General features: G+C 47.0%; 2 protein-coding genes across 14 annotated transcripts; one reads left to right on the top strand and one right to left on the bottom strand.

Annotated features, from left to right (window-relative positions):
• The first annotated feature begins 447 nt into the window (after nucleotides 1-447).
• USF1 (upstream transcription factor 1) lies at nucleotides 448-14,394 on the top strand. Of its 13 annotated transcripts, none has more exons than XM_060253211.1 (12): nucleotides 454-693; nucleotides 4,102-4,187; nucleotides 5,539-5,588; nucleotides 6,302-6,414; nucleotides 7,233-7,334; nucleotides 7,960-8,167; nucleotides 8,880-8,967; nucleotides 9,204-9,262; nucleotides 10,917-11,011; nucleotides 12,348-12,401; nucleotides 12,615-12,743; nucleotides 13,363-14,394. In XM_060253211.1, exons 2-12 carry the CDS (start codon nucleotides 4,180-4,182, stop codon nucleotides 13,447-13,449), a joined length of 993 nt encoding a protein of 330 aa, XP_060109194.1. In that variant the 5' UTR covers nucleotides 454-693; nucleotides 4,102-4,179; the 3' UTR covers nucleotides 13,450-14,394. The 13 variants fall into 13 exon arrangements, with proteins under 13 accessions (XP_060109237.1, XP_060109194.1, XP_060109187.1 ...); XM_060253204.1 differs by having other exon boundaries at nucleotides 454-708; XM_060253239.1 differs by having other exon boundaries at nucleotides 456-693; nucleotides 7,960-8,158.
• On the bottom strand, nucleotides 13,958-27,743 carry LOC132581769 (immunoglobulin superfamily member 11-like). Its single transcript, XM_060253178.1, has 7 exons — nucleotides 27,595-27,743; nucleotides 25,082-25,242; nucleotides 21,839-22,043; nucleotides 20,558-20,713; nucleotides 19,643-19,765; nucleotides 17,395-17,542; nucleotides 13,958-15,547 (listed from the first exon to the last, which is right to left on the bottom strand). The coding sequence occupies exons 1-7, from the start codon at nucleotides 27,671-27,673 to the stop codon at nucleotides 15,223-15,225; spliced, it is 1,197 nt and encodes a 398-aa protein (XP_060109161.1). The 5' UTR covers nucleotides 27,674-27,743; the 3' UTR covers nucleotides 13,958-15,222.

The following is a 27,743-nucleotide window of genomic DNA, read 5'->3' as shown; positions in this document are numbered from 1 at the left end:
GATGAGCCGTGTTAGTCTATTGCAGCAAAACGAAACAGAAGTTTTGCTATAGTACAATAGTACATAAGGACGAGAAACATTTATTTCTCTAATGGGAGTAAATGAGTTTTTTTCTTGCTATCGTATCTCAAGAAAACTCATAGTGGAATAAACTTTATTTAACGTACCCCTGGACTTGTTTTGCTTTTCACGCATAAAATGTCTGCCTAGCCCACCCATAGCAGGTGAAGAAGCCGTCATTTACCACAGTAGTCACTAGAAGTGAAGAAAATAAAACTGTCAAAAATTTCAACTTTCTCCTCTCTTAACGAACTCTCAGCCCCTGACTCCTAGCGCAGATTCTACCGGAAATGAAGAACTCCAGGGACGGAAGTGACGCGCGACGGCAGGACAAACCCCGCCCCCTCTCGCCGAAGGACCCCCAAAGTACGGGCGTCGGCTGCGCCCTGCCTGACCGGAAGTAAACACGTTTGGGTCGGAAGTGACGGAACACGCTGCAGCGGATCCCACCCCGATCGGAGAATTTTGGTCGAAGACTGGGCCTGGACGGCGCCTTCCCCTCCCGGAGAACCTCCAACCGGATTAAGGGGGAGAGGCCCGGCGCTGTGGAGAGTTCGCCCGTCCGTCTTCCTGCATTTCGGAGGCCTCGGGAGTCTGAGGAGCCGCGGGCAAGGCTGGCTTCCCCCGGAGGAGGTGAGGCGAGGCTTGGTGAGTGAGGGGAGCTGGGTCTTCGGCCTGCTGCTCCAAAGGAGGTGCGCCGGCTTTGTCTGAGGGGGAAGCTGGAGGCCGCCGCCTCCGAAAGAGTAGCTTTTGTTTCTTTGCAGCTGCTTCTCCAAGGCAAAGGGGAGCGGCTGCGGCGAACAAAGGTGCAAGCACCAGTCGTTTCCGACTCTGGGGTGACGTCGCATCACGATGTTTTCACGGCAGACTTTTTACGGGGTGGTTTGCCATTGCCTTCCCCAGTCGTCTACACTTTCCCCCCAGCAAGCTGGGCACTCATTTTACCGACCTCGGAAGGATGGAAGGCTGAGTCAACCTAGAGCCAGCTACCTGAACTCAGCGTCTGCCGAGATCGAACTCAGATCATGAGCAGAGAGTTCAGTCTGCAGTAGAACAGCTTTACCGCTCTGCACCACGGGGTAGCTAACTCGAGTTGTTGTGGCCGGGTGGAGCAGCCCTCTGCCTTTCTTGTAGTGAGCCGGTGTGTGGTCATGTTCTCCACCAGTTTTCACTCTAAGCTGAGTTAGTGTGAGCTAGCTCACAGGTTTTTAGTCTCTGGCTCACATATTTAGCTCAGGAAAAATGACTCCAGAGCAAACTAATTTATACAGTATCTCACAACTTTAATGCCAATAGCTTACAAAGTAGAATTTTTGCTCACAAGACTTCACAGCTTAGAGGGAATATTGGTCTCCACTTAAAAGGATGATAGAGCTGCAAAAGGCAGCAAAATGGCTTTGTAGGCAGAACGGAGCCTGGTTCCAATTCCTGGCAGCTTTGGTTAAAAGGGCAATGGATAACAGGGCTGGAATAGACCCTGAAGACTTACTGTCAGTCAGAGTAGACTGTGCTGAGCAGAAGAGGCCGATTGCCTCACTGAGGTGAATCCATAGCCTGCCTTTTGTACACAGAAGGCCTTGGAGGTTCTGTTGCTGATCTTTCAAAGGATTTCTGGGAGCAGGTGTTGGGAAATACTTTTCTCTGCATGAGACATTGGAGAGTGGCTGCTAGCCAGAGAAGAACTAGCTAGACCAGTGGTCTGAGGAGAAATTATTAGAAGCTATTGCAGTGAAACAGTTGGCAAATGCACAGGTTAGGTGGGGGGGCAAGCAACTGGACATCCTGCCATTTGCTTATTATTTTTTTATTTATATCCCACCCTCCCTGCTGGAGTAGGCTCAGGCAGTTCAGAACAATAAAATGAAATCAGTTTAAAAATTGCAGAACATTAATACGACAATTTAAAATTCAATAATTAAACAATTATTAAAGCAATCTGGTGCTGATATCATATGTAGTTTTTTTGCATCCGATGACTTCAGTATTCTTACATTTTCTCCCACAGTAACAGTAACTCTAGATCAAAGGCTAACCAGAAGAGTGTGGTTTTACAGGCCTTGCAGAACTGGTCAAGGTCCCGCAAGGCCCTCACGTCTTCCGGTAACTGGTTCCACCAGTAGGGGGCTGCTACCAAGAAGGCCCTCTCTCTGGTAGATTTTAATCTTGCCTCCCTCGGCCCAGGGATCAATAGTAAGTTTTGGGATCCAGATCTAAGTGCTCTCTGGGGAACGTGTGGGGGGAGATGATCCCTAAAATAAGCAGGTCCTTGGCCATATAGGGCTTTAAAGGTAATGACCAGCGCCTTGAAGCAAATCCAGTATACTACTGGCAGCCAGTGCAATTCCCGTAGTCCCGGCTGTATGTGCTCCCACCTAGGAAGGCCCAATAACAGCCTGGCTGCTGCATTCTGCATTAGCTGGAGTTTCTGGGTTCGAGACAAGGGCAGCCCCAAGTAGAGGTCATTACAGTAGTCCAACCTCAAGGTGACCGTTGCATGGATCACAGTTGCCAGGTCGTTGCGCTCAAGGAAGGGGGCCAACTGTCTCACCCGGCTAAGATGAAAAAATGCAGATTTGGCAGTGGCTGCTATCTGGGCTTCCATTATCAAGGCAGGCTCCAGGAGCACCTCCAAGCTTCTAACCTTATGCACCGTTGTCAGTGGCTCACCATCAAAAGCTGGTAAAGGGATTTCCCTGCCCAGACCACCACAACTCAGGCAAAGGACCTCCAGACAAAGGATTCAACTTCAGTCGGCTCAGCCTAAGCCATCCTGCCACGGCTTGCAGCGTGTCCAGCTTTTCTGGGACACAGCCAGACCGGCCATCCCATCAGCATATTGATGGCAACCCAGCCCATACCTCTGTGCTATCTGACCAAGGGGGCGCATATAGATGTTAAAGACCAACTCTTGAGACCTTGAGCTCTTGCCGATCAGTGTAGATAACTGACTCTCAATAAGACAGCTTCTTGTGTGGCAGGTCACTTGCTGCCTTTGAAATGCTTTCAGGAGGCACAGTCAGGTGTGGGGGGGAAGGAAACTGGGTCACTGTCCTGAAGAAATTAGTTTAGATTTCAGGAGGTGATGGGAAGATCAAAGAGTCAAAAGTAAGAAAAGATCTTTGTGGATAGCCTTCCTGGAACATGTTCTTTTCTCCCACCTTTTTAATGCTCCTCATCCATCGCTGTATCCTGTGTTCATTCAATCCCTCTGGAGAAGGGCGAACAATGTAGGCTGCCCTGATCTCTTTTGAGGAAGAGCAGGAAAGATGTATTAGGCAGATAAAATAATATTCTCTTTCTCCAGTTGTTTGAACTTGTTTATACAATGACAGTGGTATACATAAATCTCCACAAAACAACCAGGGAAACCTCCAGACCTCTGACAGTTTATTATAATTTTGGGTGCAATCTAAAGTTCTAATGTGGGGAAGGGAGAGATGTGGGATGCAAGATTCATAGATCTTGGGGTGGTGCTGCTCTGTTCTTCTTGCTCTCTGGTGTCTGGATGATGTGAGTTGGCATAGTTGCTAATAGAAATTAAATCCTGCCTAAACTGCTTACATGCACCCAGCTATTAGGGGCATCATTATTGCTGCTATTGATGAATATATAGCACACATTGACACACACAGCACTTTATTGTGGAAACAAAAATAGCTGCTGCCTGTACCCATCTGAGATTATATTTTTGGAGCAGGAGGGGAGAGCACAGCAGAGGGAGGGGATGGAAGGCTGTGCAAATAGAAGATGGGGATAGAAAAGGGTGAGAGTTCTGGATCTTTGGAATTTTGCTTCCTCAATAAGCAAAGTTTTCTTCTTTCCTAGCCTGGTGGCTGTTGGAATTCCAGGTATGATATCTATGACAATGTTAAGGTATCATTTGTGAACACTTGTCAGGAATGAAGAATTGCAGATGGACCCTCTTCTCCTCGTACCCCTTTACTTTTGGAACTAACATTGCTTTGTGGCTGAGGCAACTAAACAGGCCTTGCCTATCAGACTTCATCTTCATAGTTCTGTGTTGTTGTTTTTACTTCCCAGGGTTTGGATGACGAGGCTCTGAAGAACTCACAAGCAGAATCCAGGGTCTGATCTACTGATGCATAACAGAGGAGAGAAATGAAGGGGTGAGAGTAAGAGGCTAAGATGACCATCATGTTTTTATCCCAGTCTTCCTCTGAGGAGCATATTCCCATTTTATCTTAGGTCAGATGAGAGAGTGACTGCCCAAGGTCCACCAGTGAGCTTCTTGGTTCAATAGGGATTTGAACCCAGATCTTCCAAGGTTTAGCTTGACTTGGAAAATGAGAGCAGGCACCAAGGGCATTGGTTATCCTGCATAAATTTTCTTGTGTTCTAATCCTCTTCTGAGGCTCTTGATATCTCCTTGTCTAGAGAATTTAGATTGGTTGGAGCATCCTCTGTTCTGTTGCCTTTTTTATGGAACACCATCATCTGCCTTGTTAATTAGGTGCCGTCACAGGTAAGTTTTAGGCATCAGTCCTGTTCTCCTGGGCACCAGACAGCTAGTTTTCATCTAACGCTCACTACTGCTTTCTGCAGTAACCTTTTATTTTGAGTTTGGGGGTTTTTGCTGCTGTTTATTGCTTTTTATTGTGATTTTTTGGGGGGTGTTTTGTGTATGCTGCCACTGTTCGGGTAGGTTTTTGAGTATCTAAGTGTGTCCTGACCTCCTCTTGACAAGAGTGGCTAAGAGAATGTGCCTTAGGGCTCATGGCTCAAATCTCAGTTGTGCTATGTCCTGGCTAATTGGCTTGGACAGACCAGTCTCCTTCAACCTCATTTCCTTGTCTGCAGTGTGAGAAGAATACTAGCCTACCTTACAGAACTGTTGTCAGGATCAATGTGATGAAATCTTTGAAATGCTTTAAACAAAGAACTCACACCACAGCAGAGTACTATGATCATCAAAGTGTTCATACCACAATAGTTCTGCCATTTGTTTTATCTCTTTTTGAAAAAAAAAAACCCTGGTTTTTTTGAGATGGGGGCTTTAACAGGGGCAAGTATCACTTGACAGAATTATCTGTCCTAGTTCAAAGACAGTTTGGTGTAGTGGTTAAATATGCAGACTCTTATCTGGGAGAACCAGGTTTGATCTCCACTCCTCCATATGCAGCTGCTGGAGTGACCTTGGGTCAGTCATAACTCAGAGCTGTCCTGGTCAAGAGCAGTACTGGAGAGCTCTCTCAGCACCACCTACCTCACAGGGTGTCTGTTGTGGGGAGGGGAAGGGAAAGGAGATTATAAGCCACTCTGAGACTCCGAGTGAAGCATGCAGTATAAATCTAATATCCTCCTCCCCCGCTCCTTCGTCAGCATGATTCCTGCACCTATCTTACCAGGTCGTTCTAGCAAGAAAAAGAAACAGATACTTTAAATATTTTATTTAAATTTTTTTTAAATGAAGTATTTCCAAAGGCTGCCCCTTTCATGTGTTTCTTTATCCCTTTTCAGACAGCAAAAAGCTACAGAGACAGAAGAAGGTACAGTGCAAATCCAGGAAGGTGAGCAGTTCAGCCCCCTCCCCCAGTGTATTTCTTTTGGAGGGCAGTACCAGCTTCCTCCCTAGAACTCTTCCTAGAAGCCAAAATGACTAAACTGAGATTATCGTGCTCTGGTCACATGAGAAGACAGGAATCCCTGGCAAAGACAATAATGCTAAGAAAAGTTGAAGGCAGCAGGAAAAGAGGGAGACCCAACATGACATGAGCTGACTCAATAAAGGAAGCCATGCCCCTCCGTTTACAAGACCCTGAGCAAGGCTGCTAAGGATAGGATGTTTCAGAGGTCTATAGTTTATAGGGTCACCATAAATTGGAAGCAGTTAACACACATGCACACACACCCAACTTCCTTTCCCGGTAGCATCCTTCCCCCTGCCAACCCCCTCCCCCTAAAAATTCAGTTTTTGTTGTTGATTAATTTATATTCTGCTTTTCTATTTGTATGATTATGAATCAAGACTGCCTGAAGAAAACTGGGTTAGACGAATACAAAATCAGCCAAGGTCCCAGTGGAAATTAATGCTGAGCCCTTGCAGCAGGGTTAGACAGCAGAGGTGCTTTTTTTCCCTGCACTGCTTGCTGAGGGTCCCATACAGATGTTGTCCCACCACCACAGTGGCTCGGCTGGCAGCATGGAGGCAGTTGATAAGTGACATTGTCCCTTCCCTTTCCCCTCTTTGTGGCATCCTTTTTTTTCTTTCCTTAAGGTGCAGTGGCTACAGGGGAAGATCCCACCAGCGTGGCCATTGCCAGCATCCAGTCAGCCACAACCTTTTCCGACCCTAATATCAAATATGTCTTCCGAACAGAGAATGGGGGTGCTCAGGTGAGACATGCTTGCTTCTTTCAGCGAGTGGTATCCTTTCTTTCATCTTTGATGGGTGTGTGTGGAAGTGGGGGAAAGACCAGAGCGGTGCATGGCTTGAATTGTAGTATAGATTGAAAGCTGCCGTTGCCCTTGGTTCTCTGTGGGGTACATAGTGGTGCCCGTCTAGATACCTCTGTGATGAAAATAAAACATCTAGACATTTTACAGTGCAAGTTAGAATGGAAAAATTAGTTAAGATATAGACTGGAACTGTGGCTGAGTATAACTTCAATCCTTCTGTCTCTATACTGGTGTGTTAGCCACAGTTTATTATTATTATATCCTGCCTTCTTCCTGTTACAGAATTAAAGATGGTTTACACAGCTTTCTCAGGAGGTCTCTTATGCTGGGCCAGGTCCTGGTATGCATTGTGGCCATATCACACACCCTTGTTCCCGGGACCGCCTCTGTCTGCTCCACCCTTTGCTGGTATCCAAAGCACACCCTTCCTTTTACCAGTTCTATAGAAGACACTAGTGTACACCTAGAGGGAACAGGAGGCAACACTTCACCAGACATACATGTTACCTGACGTAAAGATCATCACACCCTCAAAATGGTTTTCCATTTCCTTTTGGAAGGCTCTGTTTCCCCTGCTGGACATGATAACTACCTTTTGCATAAATTTTCCAGTAATATTTAAGAACTGCAGCAAGAAGTCCTAAATCCAAGGAGCTGAGGCAGGAGTATTGAGATGGAGGTATTTGCAGAGGGCGTGGGTTCTTGGGGTTGCTTCTAGAGAAGCTCTGAAGAATTCCCTGTGGTCTTTTCTTTAGTTGATGTATAGGGTGATACAGGTAGCCGAAGGGCAGCTGGACGGGCAGACGGAGGGTTCTGGCGCCATCAGCGGCTATCCTGCGACGCAATCCATGACACAGGTAAGCGCTGCTTGAGGTGTTGGCTTAGGTAAAATAAGAAGGCGGTGGGGTAGGAGAAGGAAGGCCATCTTAAGTCATTGTTGCCAACTTAAACGTTGACAACTGCAGGCGGATAAGAACATAAGCTATGTTGGATCAGGCCAATGGCCCATCCAGTCCAACACTCTGTGTCACACAGTGGCCAAAAAAGCCAGGTGCTATCAGGAGGTACATCAGTGGGGCCAGGACACTAGAAGCCCTCCCACTCTGCCCTCTCCCAAGCATCAAGAATACACAGTATCACTGCCCCAGACAGAAAGTTCCAACAATAAGCTGTGGCTAATAGCCACTGATGGACTTCTGCTCCATATGTTTATCCAATCCCCTCCTGAAGCTGTCTATGCTTGTGGCCGCCGCCACCTCTTGTGGTTATCAGAGTTGTACAGTGGCTTATGAAGGCAGAGGTTTTTCTCCCCTCCAGCCCTCAGTTTCTGTTTTGATGGCTTCTGGTTGACGGGGCCAGAGACAGCTGGTCAGCCATCTGAAAGATCATCTTGATATTCTTTCTGTCCTCTTTGACCTAAAAGGGCCCATAGCAGTTGGACTGGAGGGGCCACTTCACTCTGTCACTTTTGTGTCTTCTCAGGCTGTCATCCAAGGTGCGTTCACCAGTGAAGATGCAGTTGAGACAGAAGCCACAGCCACTGAGACGCACTATACGTACTACCCTGCCACCGCGGTGGCTGACACCAGCACTTCGGCTGGGGCAGGGACCACAGCCACCGCTGTGGTGACAACCCAGAACTCGGACGCCTTGCTGGGGCAAGCCACGCCAACAGGCACTGGTCAGTCAGGTTGGCTTGTATGTGAGATTGGCCAAAGATCCGGCAATAAGCCTACCTACCCCCAGTAGCTTACTGGCAAGTGTAGCCTGGGCTCTTCAAAATGGATGGGGGGGCGGGAACGCTTCTTCCTCAGTCTTCTGGCAGAACCACCCCACCAAAGTGGAACAAGTTCTTTGTGGGCTATATAAACCAGTTGCTGAGACCACTGAGAGAGCCAGTTTGGTGTAGTGGTTAAGTGTGCAGACTCTTATCTGGGAGAACTGGGTTTGATTCCCCACTCCTCCACTTGCATCTGCTGGAATGGCCTTGGGTTAGCCATAGCTCTGGCAGAGGTTGTCCTTGAAAGGGCAGTTGCTGTGAGAGTCCTCTCAGCCTCACACACCTCACAGGGTGTCTGTTGTGGGGGGAGAAGATAAAGGAGATTGTAAGCCGTTCTGAGTCTCTGATTCAGAGAGGGCAGGATATAAATCTGCAATTCTTCTTCTTCCTCCTCCATTGCACAAAATACCAAACTGTTTTTGAAATTAGAAGCCGAAGCTGAGTAAGTAACTCCAGGCGACACCAATAGTCATCCCTGGATATCCCTCCTGCTGTTCAGGGAAAGATACTTCTTGTGCCAGGTGGAAAACTAAGATAACTATGATGCTCAGTAATGTCCCGCAGCTCCTGTAGGGCTGTGAACCTCTTTTCCTGAAACTCTCTCTCATTCTAAATTCTCTAGGGCAATTTTTTGTCATGATGTCGCCGCAGGAGGTTCTGCAGAGTGGAACACAGAGGTCTATTGCCCCTAGGACTCACCCCTATTCCCCGTGAGTGCTCTGTTGTTTCCCAGCCGCCCTCCCCTCCTGCTTTAGGGATTGGCCACCAGTGTCTCTGGTATTCTTCCTTGGGGAACAGCATTGGCAGCACTGCTTGACTCAACTTGGAGACTGGCTTGAGAATGATGGGTGGCGTGGGACTGGGGCAGTTCTCTCCAGCATGTGAGGGTGGGCCTCTGGCTCACACAAGTATTAAAATTTATCTCCCTCCTCCTCTTCACTGGCAGGAAGTCTGAAGCTCCACGAACGACTCGGGATGAGAAGCGCCGAGCACAACACAACGAAGGTAAGGAAGCAGTAGCATCCCAGTTGCAAGCCATTTAGCTGGGTTCCAACAATAAAAGGTTGGCCTTGATCCCTGTGTATGAGGGATCCACTTGCAGGAAATGTCCTGATTGTTGAATATTTTGAGCAGGTGGGCGTAGTTTGATTCCTGCTCCTCTTTTGGAACATGCAGTAGTTTCTGGGGAGATTGAATAGTCAGTGCATTCTTAGTAGCTTTGATTTGAGGGGAGAAGTGTGTGTTCCATGACATGTCTTTGTCCACCTAATGCATTAGCCCCCTTTGTATTTGTAGCCCACAGACTCTGTGGGTTATGGACCAAACAAGAGGAGAACTTAACAGAAGAGGGAGAATCCCACCTCTTTCCCACTGGCCCCCACCCTTTCCTCTTGTGTAGAAATGCCTTCCATATCTAGTTTCATGCTAGTCAAAAACTTAGTCAAATTGTTGTTTGGAAGATCAGAACATAAGAAAAGTTGTGCTGGAACAAACTAATGGTCCATCAAGTCCGGCATTCTCTTCACACAGTGACCAACCAGCTGCCTCTGGGAAGCCCACAAGCAGGATGACTGCAGCAGCATCCTTCCACCTGTGCTCCCCAGCAAAGGTTTAAAGAGGCATATGGCCTTTGATGCTGGAAGGAGTGGCTATCTGTCATGGCTAATAGCCATTGTGATTCATAGCCACTAATGCTCCCATTCTCCATGAATGTGTCCATTCCCCTTTCATAGCTGTCCACTTCCTGTAGCAGCAAGTCCCACAATTTATGTATTTCCTTGTCTGAATTGAATCTCCCACCCTTCAGCTTCAGCAGATGTTCCGGGGTTCTAGTATTATGAGAGAGGGAGAAAATGCTTTCCCTGTCCACTGTCTCCACACCGTGCATAATTTTATAGACCTCTATCATGTCTCCCTTTGCTCATCTTTTCTCTAAGCTAAACAACCCTAAGCGGCTGTAACTGATCCTCACAGTCCGTCATTTTGGTTGCTCTTTTTTGCACTGTTTCAAGTTGTACAATATCCTTTTTCAGGTATAATGTGCGTGCCTGTGCACATTCTTTCTCTATAGGGGTTTGTTGGGGGTTTTTTTTTTGGAAAGGGGAGTTAAATTTCTAATTTTTAAAAAACTCTTGGGATTTTTCTGCAAACTTGACGGTCCTGTTCCAGGTGTGTGAGAAGCACCTGCCTTTTCTATGCCTGACCCCATCATGCAGATTTCTTGATTGGCACTCTAGGGTAGAATTCAGACTTGGAATATAAGGTGCAAGCCAGTTTAAGGTGGGGGGAGGGAGGAAGTGGTAGGAGCACAGGATCTGAAGAGGCATAGCTAGATTTCTGATATGACCTACAGTATCACTGTTGTTTGTCCTCTCTGCACAAACCAGGATTCCAAACACCTGGAATGTGGTGGTCTGCAGAGAGCACAGACTGTAGTTTGCCAGTTTTGGTATATGACTTTGCCACAGAAGCAGGGGGGGAAATTGGTTGCTACAGGTGGGCTGGGATGGAACATGAACCTGAGGATCTCCTAGGTTCATTCACGTAGCTGCCAACCCTGGCTTGCTGTTACTTCTGAACCACTTTATGTGGGATGATTACAAGACCCCCCCCCCCCTCTCCTTGGTTCACGGGGTTTGATTTCATCCCCATCTTCCAGTGGAGCGTCGGCGCAGGGACAAGATTAACAACTGGATTGTGCAGCTGTCCAAGATTATCCCGGACTGTTCAATGGAGAACACCAAGTCTGGACAGGTAAGGGGGCTTGAGTTGGTCTGCCTCTAGGGCGGAGGCAATCTATCTGTACCACCATGTACCACATAAATTGGGCCAGTAAATTCAGCCGTCAAAGTCTTTGTACTCAGTACGTGCAAGGTAATGGTGGAATCTTGTTGTGGAGGTTAACTTAGAGAAAGAGATGGGGCAGTGTTTTTTCTCTTGGTATGTCTTTCAGCAGTGAGAAATATTAAGTCCAAAAGACTTACTTGAGGAATCCTAGAATTCGGGGCCATAGCTGCCCTTAGCCAGGGATGAATAATTGAATACAGAGTTGGAAGGGGCCATCTAGTCCCAACCACCTGCTCAGTGCAGGATCAGCCTACAGCATCTCTGGCAAGTGGTTGGTAGAATAATGATGGAGCAAATTTTTATGTTTGTCAGGGAGCAGCTTCTGCTACAAATCTGGTTAGTCAGAGAATTCTGGGTTCCATTCAGGTATCACACCAAAGCACAGTTTGCACTAACTGCAGTTGCATACCCTGGCTGTGATTTGAGTTTCCAGATATGCCAACAGACAAACCGTGGTTTAGAACCATATGTCCGCTTATCTGCCCCTGGTTCCATGTGATGCCTGAATTGACAACCCATAGTTAAGATGGCACCAAAAGTGAGCTTGGACTTCTGGAATGAAAACCCTACTTCATACCGAGGACCTGCCTACCTTAGGGACTGTCCCTCCCTATATATTCCCCAGAGGGTACTCAGATCTGGATCACAAAACCTATTAGCAATCCCCGGGCTGAGGGAGGTGAGATTGAAGGCTACTAGAGAAAGAGTCTTCTCTGTTGTGGCCCCCCACTGCTGGAACCAACTCCCAGACGATGTTAGAGCCTTGTGGGACCTTGCCCAGTTCCACAAGGCCTGCAAAACAACATCATTTCGAATGGCCTTCAACCAACATCACTGAATGTATGGCATGAAATTTAGCACCAAAACTGTTGTTTAAAATTATATTAATTTTAAATTGTAAACTGTTTTTAACTTTTTAATTGATTGATTATTGTGATTGCTCTTATTGTTTTATTGTTGATATTACAATGTTGTTAGCCACCCTGAGCCTGTTTTGGCGGGGAGGGCAAAAAATAAAAATAAAATAAATACCATGGTTTGCCAGTCAGATCCCCCCCCCCAATTCAGACAACATGTCAAACGATGGTGTATAGGTTCACTTCATATTCTGGATCTGAGAATTTGGAAATCACATCAGAATGTATTTAAGCTTCTTTCCCAGTCCTGGGTTGAAGGCCTTTGTTGTCCTGAAAAGTGACTGAGGTGTTCTTATAGAATGGGCCTGTGTTTTACTTCTGTGCAGCACACGACAAACGAGAGGCTGCCTGGGCCATTTCCCAACTGTGAGGAGGGCAAGGTAATGCAGGGCAACAGCGTTGTGTGTCTGCGTGTGATTGCATCAGTGGCCACAATAAGAGGGGAAAGGAGGGGTCACTCATAGCCAGAGGAGTCGGCTGTCCCACCAGGAAGTAGCTCCACAGGCTGGTATGATCTTAGGCAATTGTTCCCTCCTCCCCCAAGGCAAAGTTCTGCTTCCCCCTCGTCCAGCTGAATTTCTGTTTCTCTGCAGAGCAAAGGTGGGATCCTGTCTAAAGCTTGCGACTACATTCAGGAGCTGAGGCAGAGTAATCTCCGACTGTCGGAGGAGCTTCAAGGTCTTGACCAGCTGCAGATGGACAACGAAGTTTTGAGGCAGCAGGTGAAAGCGGAGTTCCCAGCGCAGCCAGGCAGGGCCCATGAGGAAGGGGAGGGGGGGAATTAACCATGTTCCCTTTATTAGTATCTGTGGCAGTTCTAAAATAGTGTCTAGGGATTAGGGTGCAGAGACAGTGCAGTGGACGTCTACGAATTTCTTGCTGAAATCCCTGGAGATGCTGCATGTGCTAGAATAGTAGTCTTCCTCCCTTGGCTTTTTTGTAGCAGGAACTCCTTTGCATATTAGGCTACATCCCTCTGATGTAGCCAATCCTCCAAGAGCTTGCAGGACCTACTGTAAGCTCCAGGAGGATTGGCTACATCGGGGGTGTAGCCTAATATGCAAAGGAGTTCCCGCTACAAAAAAAGCCCTGGTCTCCCCTCTCTGGGCTCTTAAAAGACACAGGAGCCTTTCCCCCTTTGTGGGTGTGGCGATTTAACAAGTTAGCCGACATCCTTCGGGTCAGGAATGCTGCCCTCCCCCTGGGATCTGCTTCTGCAGCTACACGGCTTTGAAATGTCCACTGCTTCATTGGCGAAAGGGGAGGGAGTTGCCCCCCCTTCCTATCCCTGCCCAGCTGCAGCCCTCTTGCCTATTTCTCCATTCCTTTCTCACTGGGCAGGTCGAAGAGCTGAAAAACAAGAACCTGATCTTGCGAGCGCAGCTGCGTCAGCACGGTGTGGAGATCATCATTAAGGACGCCCACTGACCTGCAGCAGTCTGGCAGGGCCCTGCTCAGACCACCGCACTCTTTGGCACAGTAGAAGATGGGGATCCTTCATCCCGCCCCCTCGCCCCACCCCGGTGCTTCCAAGCCAGGCTCTCATTCTGTTGAGCAGAACCAGAAAGCAGCGAAATCGGTCTGGGACCAGGGACTGAACTTGGGGCTTTGCCTCACTGCCTTGGCTGGCCCCACCCTTGAGTCGGACGCTGCCACTCTTGACAGAGTACTTGTTTTATAGCCGAATTGGTCCCCCAGGTTGTGTCTTTTTGTCTCACCATTAATTCCCCCGCGTCTCTCTTTGTTTTTGCTGAGCAGCAGCACACATCTGGGCTTTCAAACTATCCTGCACATCTCCACATGCATGCAAAGTCACATAGTCACGTTGCACGTTCTCCTACGTTCCCTTCTCCCAACCCCGTCCCTCCCACCCACAAATAATTTCCAGAATGTCTGCATTGTCCATGTACTTGGTGCTGTTACGCTGCGGAACTGATCCTGATAGGTGAGCTCAGGGCCTGCTTTATGGCTTTCTCTGGGCCTCTCTTCCAGTCTAGCTCGGGTTTAACCCTTTGGAGCACAGAAGAGCCCTGCAGTCAGGGCTCTCTGCCTGTAAACTTCCATCCTCCCTGCTGTAAGGCCATGACGGGGAAGTTGGGCCTTCCCCATCCTCAGAGAACCCGAGCTGGTGCCAGGAACAGCTCTTCTCCCCCTACTTGACCTGAACTCGCCTGCCCCAGCCCGATGATTAACTCCAATCTCGAACCATGGAAGCCAAGTGCAAAAGGAGGTGAGTGTGCCGCAGGCAGAAGCTGTTATCGTCTTGGAGGCACTTTGGGATACTGATGTAGTCGATTCACTTTTTCCTCTCTCTCTTTTTTTGTAAAAAAAAAAGCAGTCATAAATTTCTAAATTAAAAAATGTAACGGAAAAGCATTTGCGGGTATTCTGTTCCTCCTCCGTGGCTGCAAGTTGACCTGGTTTGGCTCACGGGGGCAGAGATCATGGGCATGGGGAGTGGGAAGGATGGCCTCAGCCATTTGGTTATTTTGCTGGGCTCTTCTCTCCCTGCATGCTCACCAAAGGGGAGATTTCTTACGCATTCTCTTCCAGAAGCTATCTGGCTTTTAAGGATAGCAGAGGCGTAGCTCGAAATAATATAAAGAAAATGGATTTCTTTTTGCATGGAGATACCACAGACTTTTTATTTAAGTATTCTTGGGTGAGTAGCTTATCACATGAAGACTTTTTTTTTTAACAGACTGCTGGTTCATTCTAGCTCACTTCAATTGGCTGTGGGTCTCAGGGAGAGAGAGCCTTCTAGTTGAGAGCGTCCCACTGCAGATGCCAGGGATTAAAACCTGGGACCTCTTGGAAATTCTCTGCTGCTGCCCTATTATGTGCTCATCAGCTTATCTGTCCAGGGTCACTATCTCAGTCTAGTGACATGGGGAGGCTTTCCCACTAACTGCTTGCCCTCTGTTTTAACAAGATGCTGGAGATTCACTTTTGGGGGCCACTTGCCCAAAATAACTTTCTACTATCTCATGTTTGTAATCCTAACCTTAACAACTTCCGCAGTCAGTGTTCAGCAAAATGTTCCATGTTAATGGTGTATTTTTCTTTACAAAGCACAGAGCCACCTTAAATATGTTGAATTGTCAGGCAGGATTCTCCTGGAAAAAAATTCCAGCCTCCCAAATCCATATACGGGCTCAGATTAAATGCTTCTGTTCACACATGGAGGTTTTGTGGCTGCTACTACACCAGGAATCCTGTGGGCGTCTGGGAAGGGCTGGGCAAGGGTTGCTTCTCTTCCTCGCTTCCAGATGAGGATGTGTGATGCTCAGAAAGGCTGTTGCTTATTTGCCTTCCCTGGTGTGCTAATGTGGGCTCTCTTAGCCCTCCTGGAAGCATGACCCGGCTCGCAGTCCCAGGCTGGAGTCTCCGTTCCCGATGGGCATAAGTGGTGTTGGGAGTGGAGCTTGTGAAGATCCAGAGAGGCTGGGTTGTAGGGCTGGATATAGAAATGTCCCCAGGGGGACTCTTGGAAACAATCAACCGTCCAAATGAGAGATTGTCAAGTCTGGGAGGAAGGAAGAAGTAGAAAGAAAGCAACTTTAAATGCATTCCGTTTGGTGTAGTGGTTAAGTGTACGGACTCTTATCTGGGAGAACCGGGTTTGATTCCCCACTCCTCTGCTTGCAGCTGCTGGAATGGCCTTAGGTTAGCCATAGCTCTTGCAGGAGTTATCCTTGAAAGGGCAGCTGCTGTGAGAGCCCTCTCAGCCCCACCCACCTCACAGGGTGTCTGTTGTGGGGGGAGAAGATACAGGAGACTGTAAGCCACTCAGAGTCTCTGATTCAGAGAGAAGGGCGGGGTATAAATCTGCAGTCTTCTCCAAGCAGCCAACGGGGCAGTGGGGGCTTTGAGAACCACACAATATGTGAAAAGAGCCACATGTGGCTCCCAAGCCGCAGTCTGGCCATTCCTATTCTAGTTCAAATTAGCGTTTAGAAGCTAGAGATCTTCCCAAGAGGAAGTGCTTTCACCCTCACCTCCACTTATCATATGGCTATCGTTCCACATCTTTCCTATGACCCCAGGAATAAACATCAGGGTTTGATGGAACAGTTGGGTTGCAGGGAAGGTCCATGGTTCTTGTGTGATCTTTATGCAAGATCCAGGCCATGGTCTCCAAGAAGAAATCTATCCTTGCACTTTTTATCAAACCGCTGACTGAGCTTGATTTAAGTTATCAGAGCTAGTAATATGCTAGCAAGTACAAGTAGGTAAGAACATTTCTAACAGCTCCATACTGTGTTATCAACGGATCTGGATCTAAAAATTCTTGAATGTAAACTACACTGTTCTATGGTTTTTCTAAAGCAGAGTGTTGGTGCTGGTCTTGGTTTTAAGGGTTTGAGAATACTTCATTCCTGAGCAAGCTCTACATCACCGTGGTCTCTCAGATAACTAAAACATGGTGTTTCTGTGGGGGAGACACAGCGGAAGGTTGTCACTGTTCTGAAAATCTTCAAGCCTTATGTCTTTTAACATAACTTAGCATACAGCTGGCAACACCACCAAATAATCTTATTACACTTTTTTCCATTTGAATTTATGTAAGTGAAATCTGTCGCATCTGCTGCCACCTGACCTTTCAGAATAACCTATAATGTTGTGTGCATAAAATTAAATTTGAGTTTGTTCAATATACTTTGCTTTTGAGCCAGGTGTGTGGACTCCAATCTGAGAGAACTGGGTTTGATTCCCCACTCTTCCACAAGCAGCAACCTGGGTCAGTGCCATGTTTTCTCAGAGCTTGTCATGATCTGACGCCTAGTGCAGCCTAGAGGGCAGGAAGAAGCCTGCCTAGGAGTTGTTAATAGGCCTACATCTCCCAGGATTCCTTCTGTACCTTTGATTAGGTGGCAGAATTTTGGAGGGAAAACTAGCCCAGAGGGGGTAGGACCTGGAAGGAAAACATAAAAGGCCTGGCTGGAAAGGAAGTCTGCTCTCTCTGAAGAGGCTGCAGACAGAGGAGTGCTCTCCGGAACAGCTGTAGCAGGAGGGTTCCCTCACTCGAGGGTGAGTGAATCAGTCTGACTTAGAGAAGGTAACATACAGATAGTCACATTAGGGCTGTTTATTTCTTTGAAACAACCTTTACTAGGGTTGTCAAGTCCCCCTCGGGGAGCGGCACAATGACGTCACCAAGAAGTGACGTATTGCATCAGGACACTCTAGGAATTTGTGGGAAACTCTTTGGTTCTACTCCACTCTTACCTTGTACAGCGCTTTGCTTTGACAGGCTCAGCTTTTGAAGAGCTTAAATGCACACTGGAACTCATATTGGGAACTCTTATCACAGATGAGTGCGCAAGGAAAGGAAGGCCCAAACACGTGCGGTTTGCCACCCTGCTGGCTTACCTGATCTCATTGTACGAGTCATCCTCCTCCCACTTGTTCCTGCTGTGATGATGCAGCCACAGGACCAGAGCAAAGAGGGTCAGCAGAACAAGGCCCATGATGAGCATGAGGGTGATCCCCACCACCAGGGAGGTGCTGCTACGGGGGGCTGAAATGCAAGAGTGCTGACGTTAGAACTTAGGTGCCACCATCTTGAGTTATCCTCTGCAGCTCACCTTAGCCTGCAAGGCAGAACAATGGCTATAGCTGGCTCAAAGCAAAGGAGGACAATGGGCTTCATGTAGCTTTCTTGCGTGTATAAAATTTAAATTTGTCCTTCCCTAAATGAACTCAAAATGTGGTTCTGCTTCATTTTATCCTTGAATGGCCTTTTGAGTTAGTTTAGGGTGAAATGTGTATGTGGCCAGTTCAGTCTGTTTCAGGGCAGAGTCAGGTCTAGCCCATTAATCTCCACCTGTTCAGCATTCTTAATCTCTACGCTAAACTGGCTTTGAAGAGCTGTGTAAGGGAGGGGATTTAGAAAGACAGCCTCTGTTCAGTGGGTATGGGAATAGCACGCAAATCTTCCCAAAATCGTTTTCAGATCTAAATCCATAGCATATATGGCTTTTGAGTGTCTAAAGCACAAGGATGTGTGTGTTTGTGGGGGGCGGGGGAAATCGTGATCAAAGCTACCTGGTGACTTTGAACTCAGGATTTCCTGATTGCTGTCTCTTGTGTTTGCTACCTTGACTCCAGATACCATGGAAGAAGTGAAACTTCTGGTTGGTGCTATGCATTCTCCCTGCTACACATGAGCTCCTACCCCAATTCAAATTCCTATGCAACTATTAATCTTTCATCTGCAAAGGATTCTGCTAGGTAACAGATCCAATGAGTTTGTCTTAAAAAGGTGCTGTGCCTCAGGGGAAGACTCATACACCCTCTGAGCTAAAAAGCTTCTTCCCTGCAGGTTGAGCAGGGGCCTGTGTAAGCCTCTGCTTTTGCTCTTGCATGCTGCATCCGTAGTAATGTGATTCCTCTACAGCAGGTCCTCAGCCTTTATCAGCATATGGGCACCTCTGGAATTCTAACACAGGGTGGTGGGCACAGCCACAAAGTGGCTTCTGCAACTTAATTTCAGCCACACAGTGAAGATCTTTGTGCTGCGGTGGCAGCTGCTTCCAATGCAATGTTTTTTTAAAATATGAACATATGAAGCTGCCTTATACTGAATCAGACCCTCGGTCCATCAAGGTCAGTATTGTCTACTCAGACTTGGCAGCAGTTCTTCAGGGTCTCAAGCTGAGATTTTTCACGCCTACTTGCTTGGACCCTTTTTAGTGGGAGATGCCGGGGATTGAACCTGGGACCTTCTGCTTACCAAGCAGATGCTCTACCACTGAGCCACTGTCCTTCCCTAAAAAAAAATCTGCACAGCCAATAAAATCTCTGGTGGCCAAGGAGGAGCCATGCTGGGTAAATGGCCCACCTGACACTCATGGATAGCTTGTTCCAACCCTCCTCTAAAGTGAAACCTGGACTGCAAATACCAAATCTCGCTGATACAGATTTAGATACACTGCTATGCAGGAAGGAGAGGTAACGGCAGAGTGTCTATTTTGCACACTCAAGGTTGCAGTTTGAGAATCCGATATCTGCTTGAAAGGATCTCACATAGAGCAAGAATGGCCAAACAAACACCTTTCCCAAGGTCTTGGAGAGATAGCTGGGTGAAGTCTAATTTAAGGTGGTTTCACTAGGAGGGGAGCACATGGTTTCTGAATGCAGAACAAGCTAAGGTTTAATCCCTGCTATCCTCAACTCTGGGACTGGTATGGAAGCTGGGAAAGCTCTTCCTGTCTCTGTGGAGCTGCTGCCAGCCCAAGCGGACAATACTGTGCTAGATGGAGCGATGGTGTGACTTGAGAATGCCAGTTTCATATGCCCTCCCCCTCTTAAGGCTGTACTGAATGCATGTCTCTGTGAATGCGGCCAAGAGAGGTTTTATCAGTGGAGTAAAGTAGGCTGATCTACTCCCTGCAAATGATTACAGTTTTCGTGCTAGCAGCATGCAGTTGGGGGGAGAGGTTTTGTTGCATTTTTTAAAAAATATATAAGCATACTAGGAAAGAGGTCTTGGCAAGGCAGTCCTGCTGTCGCCGCCCAAAATGATACAGTCCCCAATCAGGCCATACTATGTATTTGGTATTTTGTTCATTGCCGTTAGAAGCTTCCCTTCAGATTTTGCCAGCACCATCGTACTCACCGACATGTACCCGCAGCTCCAAGGAGCAGGAGACCGAGCCCAGCATATTGGAGACTGTGCAACAGTAAAGACCAGAGGCCTCTGTCGTTAGGTTGTGGAAGGTCAGGAGGATGTGGTAGTCATCTGCCCCGCATGAGAACAGGGAATGCAAGAACCAAAGGGAAAGCAAGCAGAAGGTTAGGATGGCTAAGTAGCCATCATTGCTATGACTGGCCAGCAGTCCCCCTCTGAACCTCAGCTGGATGAAAGGCTGGAACTGAGGCTGTCTTGCAGTGCAGAATTCACCAGGATCTGCACTGAAGAGTGTCCAAGATGCTGCTTATCCATATTCAAGGACTGAGTATTTCTGAATACAAGTTGCTGGGGGCAAGCAGCTGTATGCATGCCTTGGCCACTGTTAGAACCAAGATGTTGAACTTGATGGACTCTCAGTCAGATCCATCAAGGCAATTCTTGTAATGGATCTTTAAAAACCATGGTGTACAAGTCCAGCAGCCACTATGAACCAGGAGAGCCAGTATGGGGTAGTGGTTAAGTGTGAAGATTCTTATCTGGGATAACCAGGCTTGATTCCCCACTCCTCCACTTGCAGCTGCTGGAATGGTTTTGGGGGTCAGCCATAGTTCTCGTAGGAGTTTTCCTTGAAAGGGCAGCTTCTGAGAGAGCTCTCTCAGCCCCACCTACCTCACAGGGTGTCTGTTGTGGGGGGAGATTGTGACCGCTCTGAGTATAGGGTGGGGTATAAATCCAATATCTTCTTCTAAGAGCAAAGCATCCATATTCAGTCACAGTTTACCTCTGGGCAGGTAAGTTTTGAATGTGGCAAACTAAATATCTCTGCTTACTGCTACTAGGACAACCAATTGTCTCACAATTAAGATCTCCTCCTGGCCCAATCCCACCCGTACTTAATACCTTCATAACTGGTCACCAACGGCTGCGTGGTGGGTGGGATTTTCTCCCAAGCAAAAGTAGGTATGGGCGTTCCTTCATCCACTGTGCACGAGAACTGAAGAGTGCCTCCCTCATCCCCACTGCCCTCGCTGGAACATCTAGGGTTAGATGGTGGCACTGTAAGACAGAGAATAACATTCTTGGACCTGCCTTAAACGGTGTTTGCTGCTGCATGGACAGATTTGCCATCTTACCCTCTTCAGAGGCGAGAATGTATCCTGAAGAGACTCCACAGTTATATTCTAAGCAGCAATAATCAGAACAAGTAAGATCAGCTTATATTCTAAGCAGCAATAATCAGAACAAGTAAGATCAGCTTGGCAAGAGCTGAGCTGCTTCCTAAAAGCTTTGCAAGAGCTCATCTACATAATAAATTTACAAATGAGTGGGAGTCACTGAAGTTAAGAATACATAGTTAAGAATACCACCTTACATAGGTGGTAGCTTATCTTTTTCCATTTTGTTATGGCATCATTTCTCAAGGTCAGGGAGAAGGGCTATTTGCTTCGGCTCTGCAGCAGTCATAAGGTAGATGGCAGCCTAGCATATCTTCTCTTTCTGCCCACCTCCAGTATCTTTTGGTGTTCTCAAAGACGTAGGAGGTGAATTGGTGGATTGACTCAGTCAAGGAAGCCACAGCCCTTCATTTGCAAGACCTGAGCAAGGCTGTTAACAAGAGGACATTTTGGGGGTTAGTAATTCATAGTTGATGGTACTTGCCACAAGTACCAAGTTGATGGTACTTGCCACATGTGCAGGAGTTTAACTTCTCCTGCACTGGCCAATTCTCCCCTGCAGTTTTTCCTACTTGAGGTTTTTCTCCCTCCCAAGACGAATTTACCGATATTTTTTGTAGCAGGAACTCCTTTGCATATTAGGTCACACCCCTCTGATGTAGCCAATCCTCCTGGATCTTACAGTAGGCCCTGTACTAAGAGCCCTGTAAACTATTGGAGGATTAGGGGTGTGTGGCCTAATATGCAAAGGAGTTCCTGCTACAAAAAAAGCCCTGCCAATATTGGTCTAAAACAAAGACGACCCTGAATGTAAGACAATCCACCTTGGTAAATTCATACAACTGCGTTCAGAAGAGAAATATTTTAATTATTCTACTCTTGATCTATGTATTATGTATCATAAATATGTCCTTGATAAATATAAAAGCTTTGGATGACTAATGACTACTTTTAGTAGTCTTGCATTTACGGGGAAGCTGAGGACTAAAGAGGGTTGCAATCATACCAAACACTGTGAGCTGGATGACCCCAATGTTGGGCATGGTGGTATCTGGCGGGTTCATCACGCTGCATTGGTAAGTGCCGCTGTCTGAGCTGCGTGTGTCATTCAGGACGATGGTGGCACTCTGGGTCGGCGAGAAGGCAAAGCTCACTCGGCCGGTATAGCGGGAGACGCTCTCCACTACTTCTCCCTGCTCATAAGCAAGTACCTGTGGAGCAGAGGAAGCCCGAGTGAGATGACCAACCTTGCTGGACTAAGGGTCTGAATCACACCTGCAGTGCAGGAAGTCCTGCAAGCAGTTGCCAGGTGAGCCCAGGCCTTGGGGGAAAGAGAGGTCAGGCTCTGAGAAAGGAGGGGACCTTGCTCAGTGGGTGGAGCACAAGATTTGAATCTCCCTGGTTTGGTCACCTGAAATTCTCCCTCTAACTGGTGGAGTCTTGTGAGCAAAAGTTCTACTTCTTGCGCTACTGGCATTGATGCTGTGAGCTACTGCATAACTTAGTTTGCTCTGGGGCTATTTTTTCTGAGCTAAGATAAAACTGTGTGAGCTGGAGGCTAAAAAAACTCTGAGCTAGCTCTCACTAACTCAACTTAGAGGGAACACTGGTCCCCTGCAGCCCCAGTTAAAGGCAGACCCTTTTCAGTATTGATGATAGTAGGCTATAGTGAATAATGGTGACAACAAAATCCCAAATTCAAGACTAGGCTACTGGGTCTGAATGTGCTGAGGAAAAAAGATCTTGTTCACAGTGGATAGCTCAATGAAAGTGTCAACCCAGTGTGCTGCAGCAGTGAAAAAGGCAAACTCTATTTCAGGGATTATTAGGCAAGAGACTGAAAATAAAACAGCCAATATTATAATGCCTCACAGATTTATGGTGTGGCCTCATTTGGAATACTGGCTTGGGGGTTGGAGTACCTTCTATATTAGGAAAGGCTGAAGTATGGGACTTTTCAATTTAGAAAAGAGACAACTAGAGGGTGACATGATAGAGGTTTATAAAATTACGCATGGGGTGGAGAGAGTTGGCAAACAGAATTTTTTCTCTCTCTCCCAGACTACTAGAACTTGAAGGCATTCAATGGAACTGATGGGCAGTGATGGAATTTGCTGCCAAAGGATGTAGTGATGGCCACAGGGATAGCAGCTTTAAAAGGGGATTAGACAGATTTATGGAAGGGAGGTCTATCAGTGGCTATTAGCCATGGTGACTAAAGGGAATCTGCACATTCAGAGGCAGTAAACCTCTGAATCCCAGCACCAATATCAGGGGAAGACCTTGTGCCCTGTTCTTGGCCCTCCAGAGGAACTGGTTGGCCACTGTATGAGACAGAATGCTGGACTAGATGGACCACTGATTTGATCCAGCAGGGCTCTTCTTATATTCTTAGTGGCCAATATTCCAGTAATAAACTAATAGTCAGGAATTGTAGGCACAGGCAGGCTGGCGAAGAGAACTCTGCTTTGGAGAGTCTGCCAGAAGCAGTAAGTGCCGTGACTGAAGAAACCATAGGCTGACTGATGTTAAGACAGATTCAATTCTCTCTCATGCTTTCTTGGAAGAGTTCACTTCAGACAGACATGAATGATTTCTTCCCACCACACAACAACTCTACGAGGTAGGTTAGACTGACATAAAATGATTAACCCAAGATCACTCAGTGAACTTCCTAGTTGAACTATCTAGTTAGTTAGTTTATTCAATTGGTATCCTGCCCTCCCTGCTGAAGCAGGCTCAGGGCAGCTCACAGTACACAATAAAATCACAATAAACAATTAAATGTAACATTAATTAAACAGTTAAAACAGTTAAACAATTTAAAAACAATCCGGTGCTAATTACCATTCAGTTACAGATGGCATTCAGTATTCTTAGGCATCCTATAAAGCTAATATAGCGGCAGTTTCAGTTAAAAGCTAACTGAAATAATGTTGTCTGCAGGCCTTGTGGAATTGGGCAAGGTCCTGCAAGGCTCTGGCCTCCTCTGGCAGTCGGTTCCACTATTGGGGGGCAGCGATTGAGAAGGCTCGTTCCCTTAGTTGTTTGCTAGTCCTAGTCAGCCTTCAGATAGGGCTTGAAGATCTAGAAGTACAATTTATCTCCACACCACAGAGAGATGTGGTGCTTTGGAGAAGATGGCTGTTTTTGAGGGAGGACTCTAAGGCATTAGACCCTGCCGAGGTTCCCTCCTTCCCAAATCCTGCCATCCCCAGACTTTGCCCCCATATTTTTTAACATACAGTTGGCAACTATATCATGGCCTCTTGCATCGTGTTGTTGGCTTGGCGAGGTGAATACCTAGCCTCATGGGAAATGTAGTTCCAGTGTGTCATGACACTACTTAGGCCAGGGGTAGCCAGACTGTGGCTCGGGTACCACATGTGGCTCTTTTGCACATATTGTGTGGCTCTCAAAGCCCCCACCAGCCTGCTGGCTGGCTTGGAGAAGGCATTTGTCTCTTTAAATCACTTATCCAAGCCAAACGAGTCAACTTTAAAGTTGCTTTCTTTCCACATCTCTCTCCTCTATTTTCTTTCCTTCTAGCTCTCGAACTCTGATGTTCATGTCTTGCGACTCTCGAACATCTAGCATTTATTCTATGTGGCTCTTATGTTAAGCAAGTTTGGCCACCCCTAACTTAGGCCCTGGAATCTGGACCTTCAAGGATGGAAATGACCATGACTTAGGGTTGCCAATCCCCAGGTGGGGGCAGGGGATCCCCTGGTTTGGAGGCCCTCCCCCCGCTTCAGGGTCGTCAGAAAGCGGGAGGAGGGGAGGGAAATGTCTTCTGGGAACTCTATTATTCCCTATGGAGATTTATTCCCATAGAAAATCATGGAGAATTGATCTGCAGGTATCTGGGGCTCAAGGGGGGACTGTTTTTTGGGGTATAGGCACCAAATTTTCAGTATAGCATCTAGTGCCTCCCCCCAAAATACCCCCCAAGTTTCAAAACGATTGGACCAGGGGGTCCAATTCTATGAGCCCCAAAAGAAGGTGCCCCTATGCTTATTATTTCTTATGGAAGGAAGGAATTGAAAAGGTGTGCTGTCCCTTTAAATGTGATGGCCAGAACTCCCTTTGGAGATCAATTATGCTTGTCACAGCCTTGATCTTGGCTCCACCCCTAATGTCTCCTGGCTCCACCCCCAAAGTCCCCAGATATTTCTTGAATTGGACTTGGCAACCCTACCATGACTCTAAATCAAGCAAGCAAACAAAAAACACCCCTGCTGTCACTAACTTGTTGTGGGTGGTTGGGGTCTGCTGCTGGGACAACTGTCCAGATAATGTTGAGGCGGTTCAGAGGTGCCGTGGTGTGGAAGTAACATGGCAAGAGGACGCTTCCTCCTTGCACCACTTGGATGCTGTCAGCCACCACTGATACCTTCACTGCTCCTGCAACTTGGAAGAAAAGAGAGGGATCATTTCCTGACAGGCTATGCCTGTCTTCCATTGACAATTTTTGTTTCACAATACCACTCATGGAGAAGTCTAGAAACCAATGCACCTAGTATATTCTTATTGCACACACCTTCCAGGGAGCTCAGTGCAGCACACACAGTTCTATCTTCTTAATTTTATCCTCATAATTAGACCCCTATTAGGTAGGTGGGGTTGCCACCCTCCAGGTGGCACCTGGAGATCTCCTACTGTTACAGTTGATCTCCAAACAATCGAGATCAGTTTCCTGGGAGAAATTAGGTTGTATTAGTTTGGTTGTTTGTTTGTTTTTAGGTTTACATCCTGCCTTTCTCTTTTGTGAGGACCTGAAGCATTGCTGCTTCATTGTTTTAAAAGTCAAGAGGCTGGATTTCAGTAAACCACAGTAACAGAAAAACACAATTGTTCTCCAATATATTGGCAACAATTCAATATAAAATTCAGGAGCTACAGGGCATTAAACGTCAATCTGTGCACTTGCAGAGTACCTTAATGCCCCCCCATGGTTATTCACTGAAGACGAGGCTGTATCCATTGGAAAGGAAAGGTCCCCTGTGCAAGCACCAGTGGTTTCCGACTCTGGGGTGACATTGCTTTCACAACGTTTTCACAGCAGACTTTCTACGGGGTGGTTTGCCATTGCCTTCCCTAGTCATCTACACTTTCCCCCCAGCAAGCTGGGTACTCATTTTACCGACCTCGAAAGGATGGAAGGCTGAGTCAACCTCGAGCCAGCTACCTGAAAACCCAGCTTCGGCCAGGGATCAAACTCAGGTCATGAGCAGAGCTTAGGACTGCAGTACTGCAGCTTTTAACACTCTGTGCCACAGGGCTCAGGACACATTCAGAAATTTAATTGTTGGAGATTTTATGTGGAGGAAAGGGGACACTTGATTCTGAAGGATGATACCTCAAATTCTTACAAGATAAAAATAGAGGCAACAAACGATTAGTCAGGAACAGAGACCAGAAAATAGAGACTATCCCTTAGTAGTTGCTACCAGAATTGCTCTGGGCAGATAAAATTCTTTCAGAACTGCTTCAGAGATGGCTGGGGATGAGCAATTACTAACTCTACTCTTGACCCATTAACTTATGGGCCCTGACCCAAAGAGGAACAGTTTGCAGTAAACAATGAGGCTGTGTATCCCACTGCAGAGTACCTAGCCACCTCTTTCCTTCCTCTTGGTGGAGCCCCAGGGTGTTGTGTGGAATGAGAATAGCCCCTCTGATGGATTCCCAGGCCAGAGAATTAATTGAAGTGCCTGCAGAAGTGACAGCTCTTCAAAATAATTGACAATAATTGAGGGTTTAAAAAAAACCTCTCAGACAGAGAGGGGACAGCCGGTGGTGTTGCAGGGCAGAGATGGCACCGATGGGACTGAGGCTGGTTGCCTTTAGGTTGTCCTCTTTTGATCAACTAACAGCACTGTTTTCCTGCCTTGGAAGAAATATTGCCCTGACTCAAGAGACTCAGAACCTCTGGCATCATGGGAAGTCTCCTTGCACTATGAGGAAGTGGTACCATTAGTGGAATGGATCTGCAGGCTTTACTCCAGCATCCTGTTTCCAGCAGGGACCAGCCAAATGGGAAGGTCACAAACAGGGCATGAAGAAGACAGTCAACCCTTTTAGTTGTTCCCAGTATCCAGCCACCTATTACTGCCTCTGTGCATTGAGACTCCATGTAGCTATCCCATAGCCTGATGCTTTTAAAAATCCCATCTTAGCTGGCAGTCACATGACTGTAGCCTTTCACAAACAGTGCATTCCGCAAGCACCGAAAAGAAAACCTTCATTCAGTGTTCCCTTTAAGCTGAGTTAGTGTGAACTAGCTCACAGTTTTTTAGCCTCCGGCTCACACATTTTTGTCTTAGCTCAGGAAAAATGACCCCAGAGCAAACTAATTTATGCAGTAGCTCACAACTTTAATGCCAGCAGCTCACAAAGTAGAAGTTTTGCTCACAAGACTCCACAGCTTAGAGGGAATATTGCTTTCATTCATCCAACATGAACTTTCTGTTGAACAGTTTTATTCTTCAGAATTCTCAGCTCCTGAGACAGAGAAAGACCATACGCTTATCTCTCTTCACTCTTTCTGTGCCAGTCATATTTTTATAAACTTTACATCCCCCTTACCTTTCAGTCATCTACACACACACACACTTCACCAAGTAAAACACACACCAGCATGGAAACAGATATCAACAGAAGCACAAGGAACACACAAAGAATGAAAATTCCCTTCTTCATTTCTTCTTCCACCATTCCAGAGCAATTTTCTCCCATTTTCTGTCCTCATTCCCTACATACCCGTTACATAGGTGAAAAGAATCCACACACTCAAGACAGTGCTGGAGTGCCTGAGTCTTCTCTTGTTTCCAGAGGGCATGGTTGGGGCAGTCAATTTAGCCCACAAAGCACATCCATGCCATGACTGTCTCCAGTCCAGAAGACTCCTC

This window comes from Heteronotia binoei, chromosome 1, assembly GCF_032191835.1.
Source record: "Heteronotia binoei isolate CCM8104 ecotype False Entrance Well chromosome 1, APGP_CSIRO_Hbin_v1, whole genome shotgun sequence".
NCBI lineage: Eukaryota > Metazoa > Chordata > Lepidosauria > Squamata > Gekkonidae > Heteronotia > Heteronotia binoei.
This window is presented reverse-complemented; position numbering and strand designations above follow the sequence as displayed.

Bases quoted from the DNA above. Each gene is read 5' to 3' on its own strand.
- USF1 (XM_060253196.1), top strand. The intron at 5,589-6,295 runs GTGAGCAGTTCA...TCTTTCCTTAAG, and splicing joins TACAGTGCAAATCCAGGAAG to GTGCAGTGGCTACAGGGGAA. The intron at 7,335-7,959 runs GTAAGCGCTGCT...GTGTCTTCTCAG, and splicing joins CGACGCAATCCATGACACAG to GCTGTCATCCAAGGTGCGTT.
- LOC132581769 (XM_060253178.1), bottom strand. From the start codon at position 27,673: ATGCCCTCTGGAAACAAGAGAAGACTCAGGCACTCCAGCACTGTCTTG. The intron at 22,044-25,081 runs GTTAGTGACAGC...TCTGCTCCACAG, and splicing joins ACCCCAACCACCCACAACAA to GTACTTGCTTATGAGCAGGG. The intron at 17,543-19,642 runs GTGAGTACGATG...CTTGCATTTCAG, and splicing joins GGAGCTGCGGGTACATGTCG to CCCCCCGTAGCAGCACCTCC.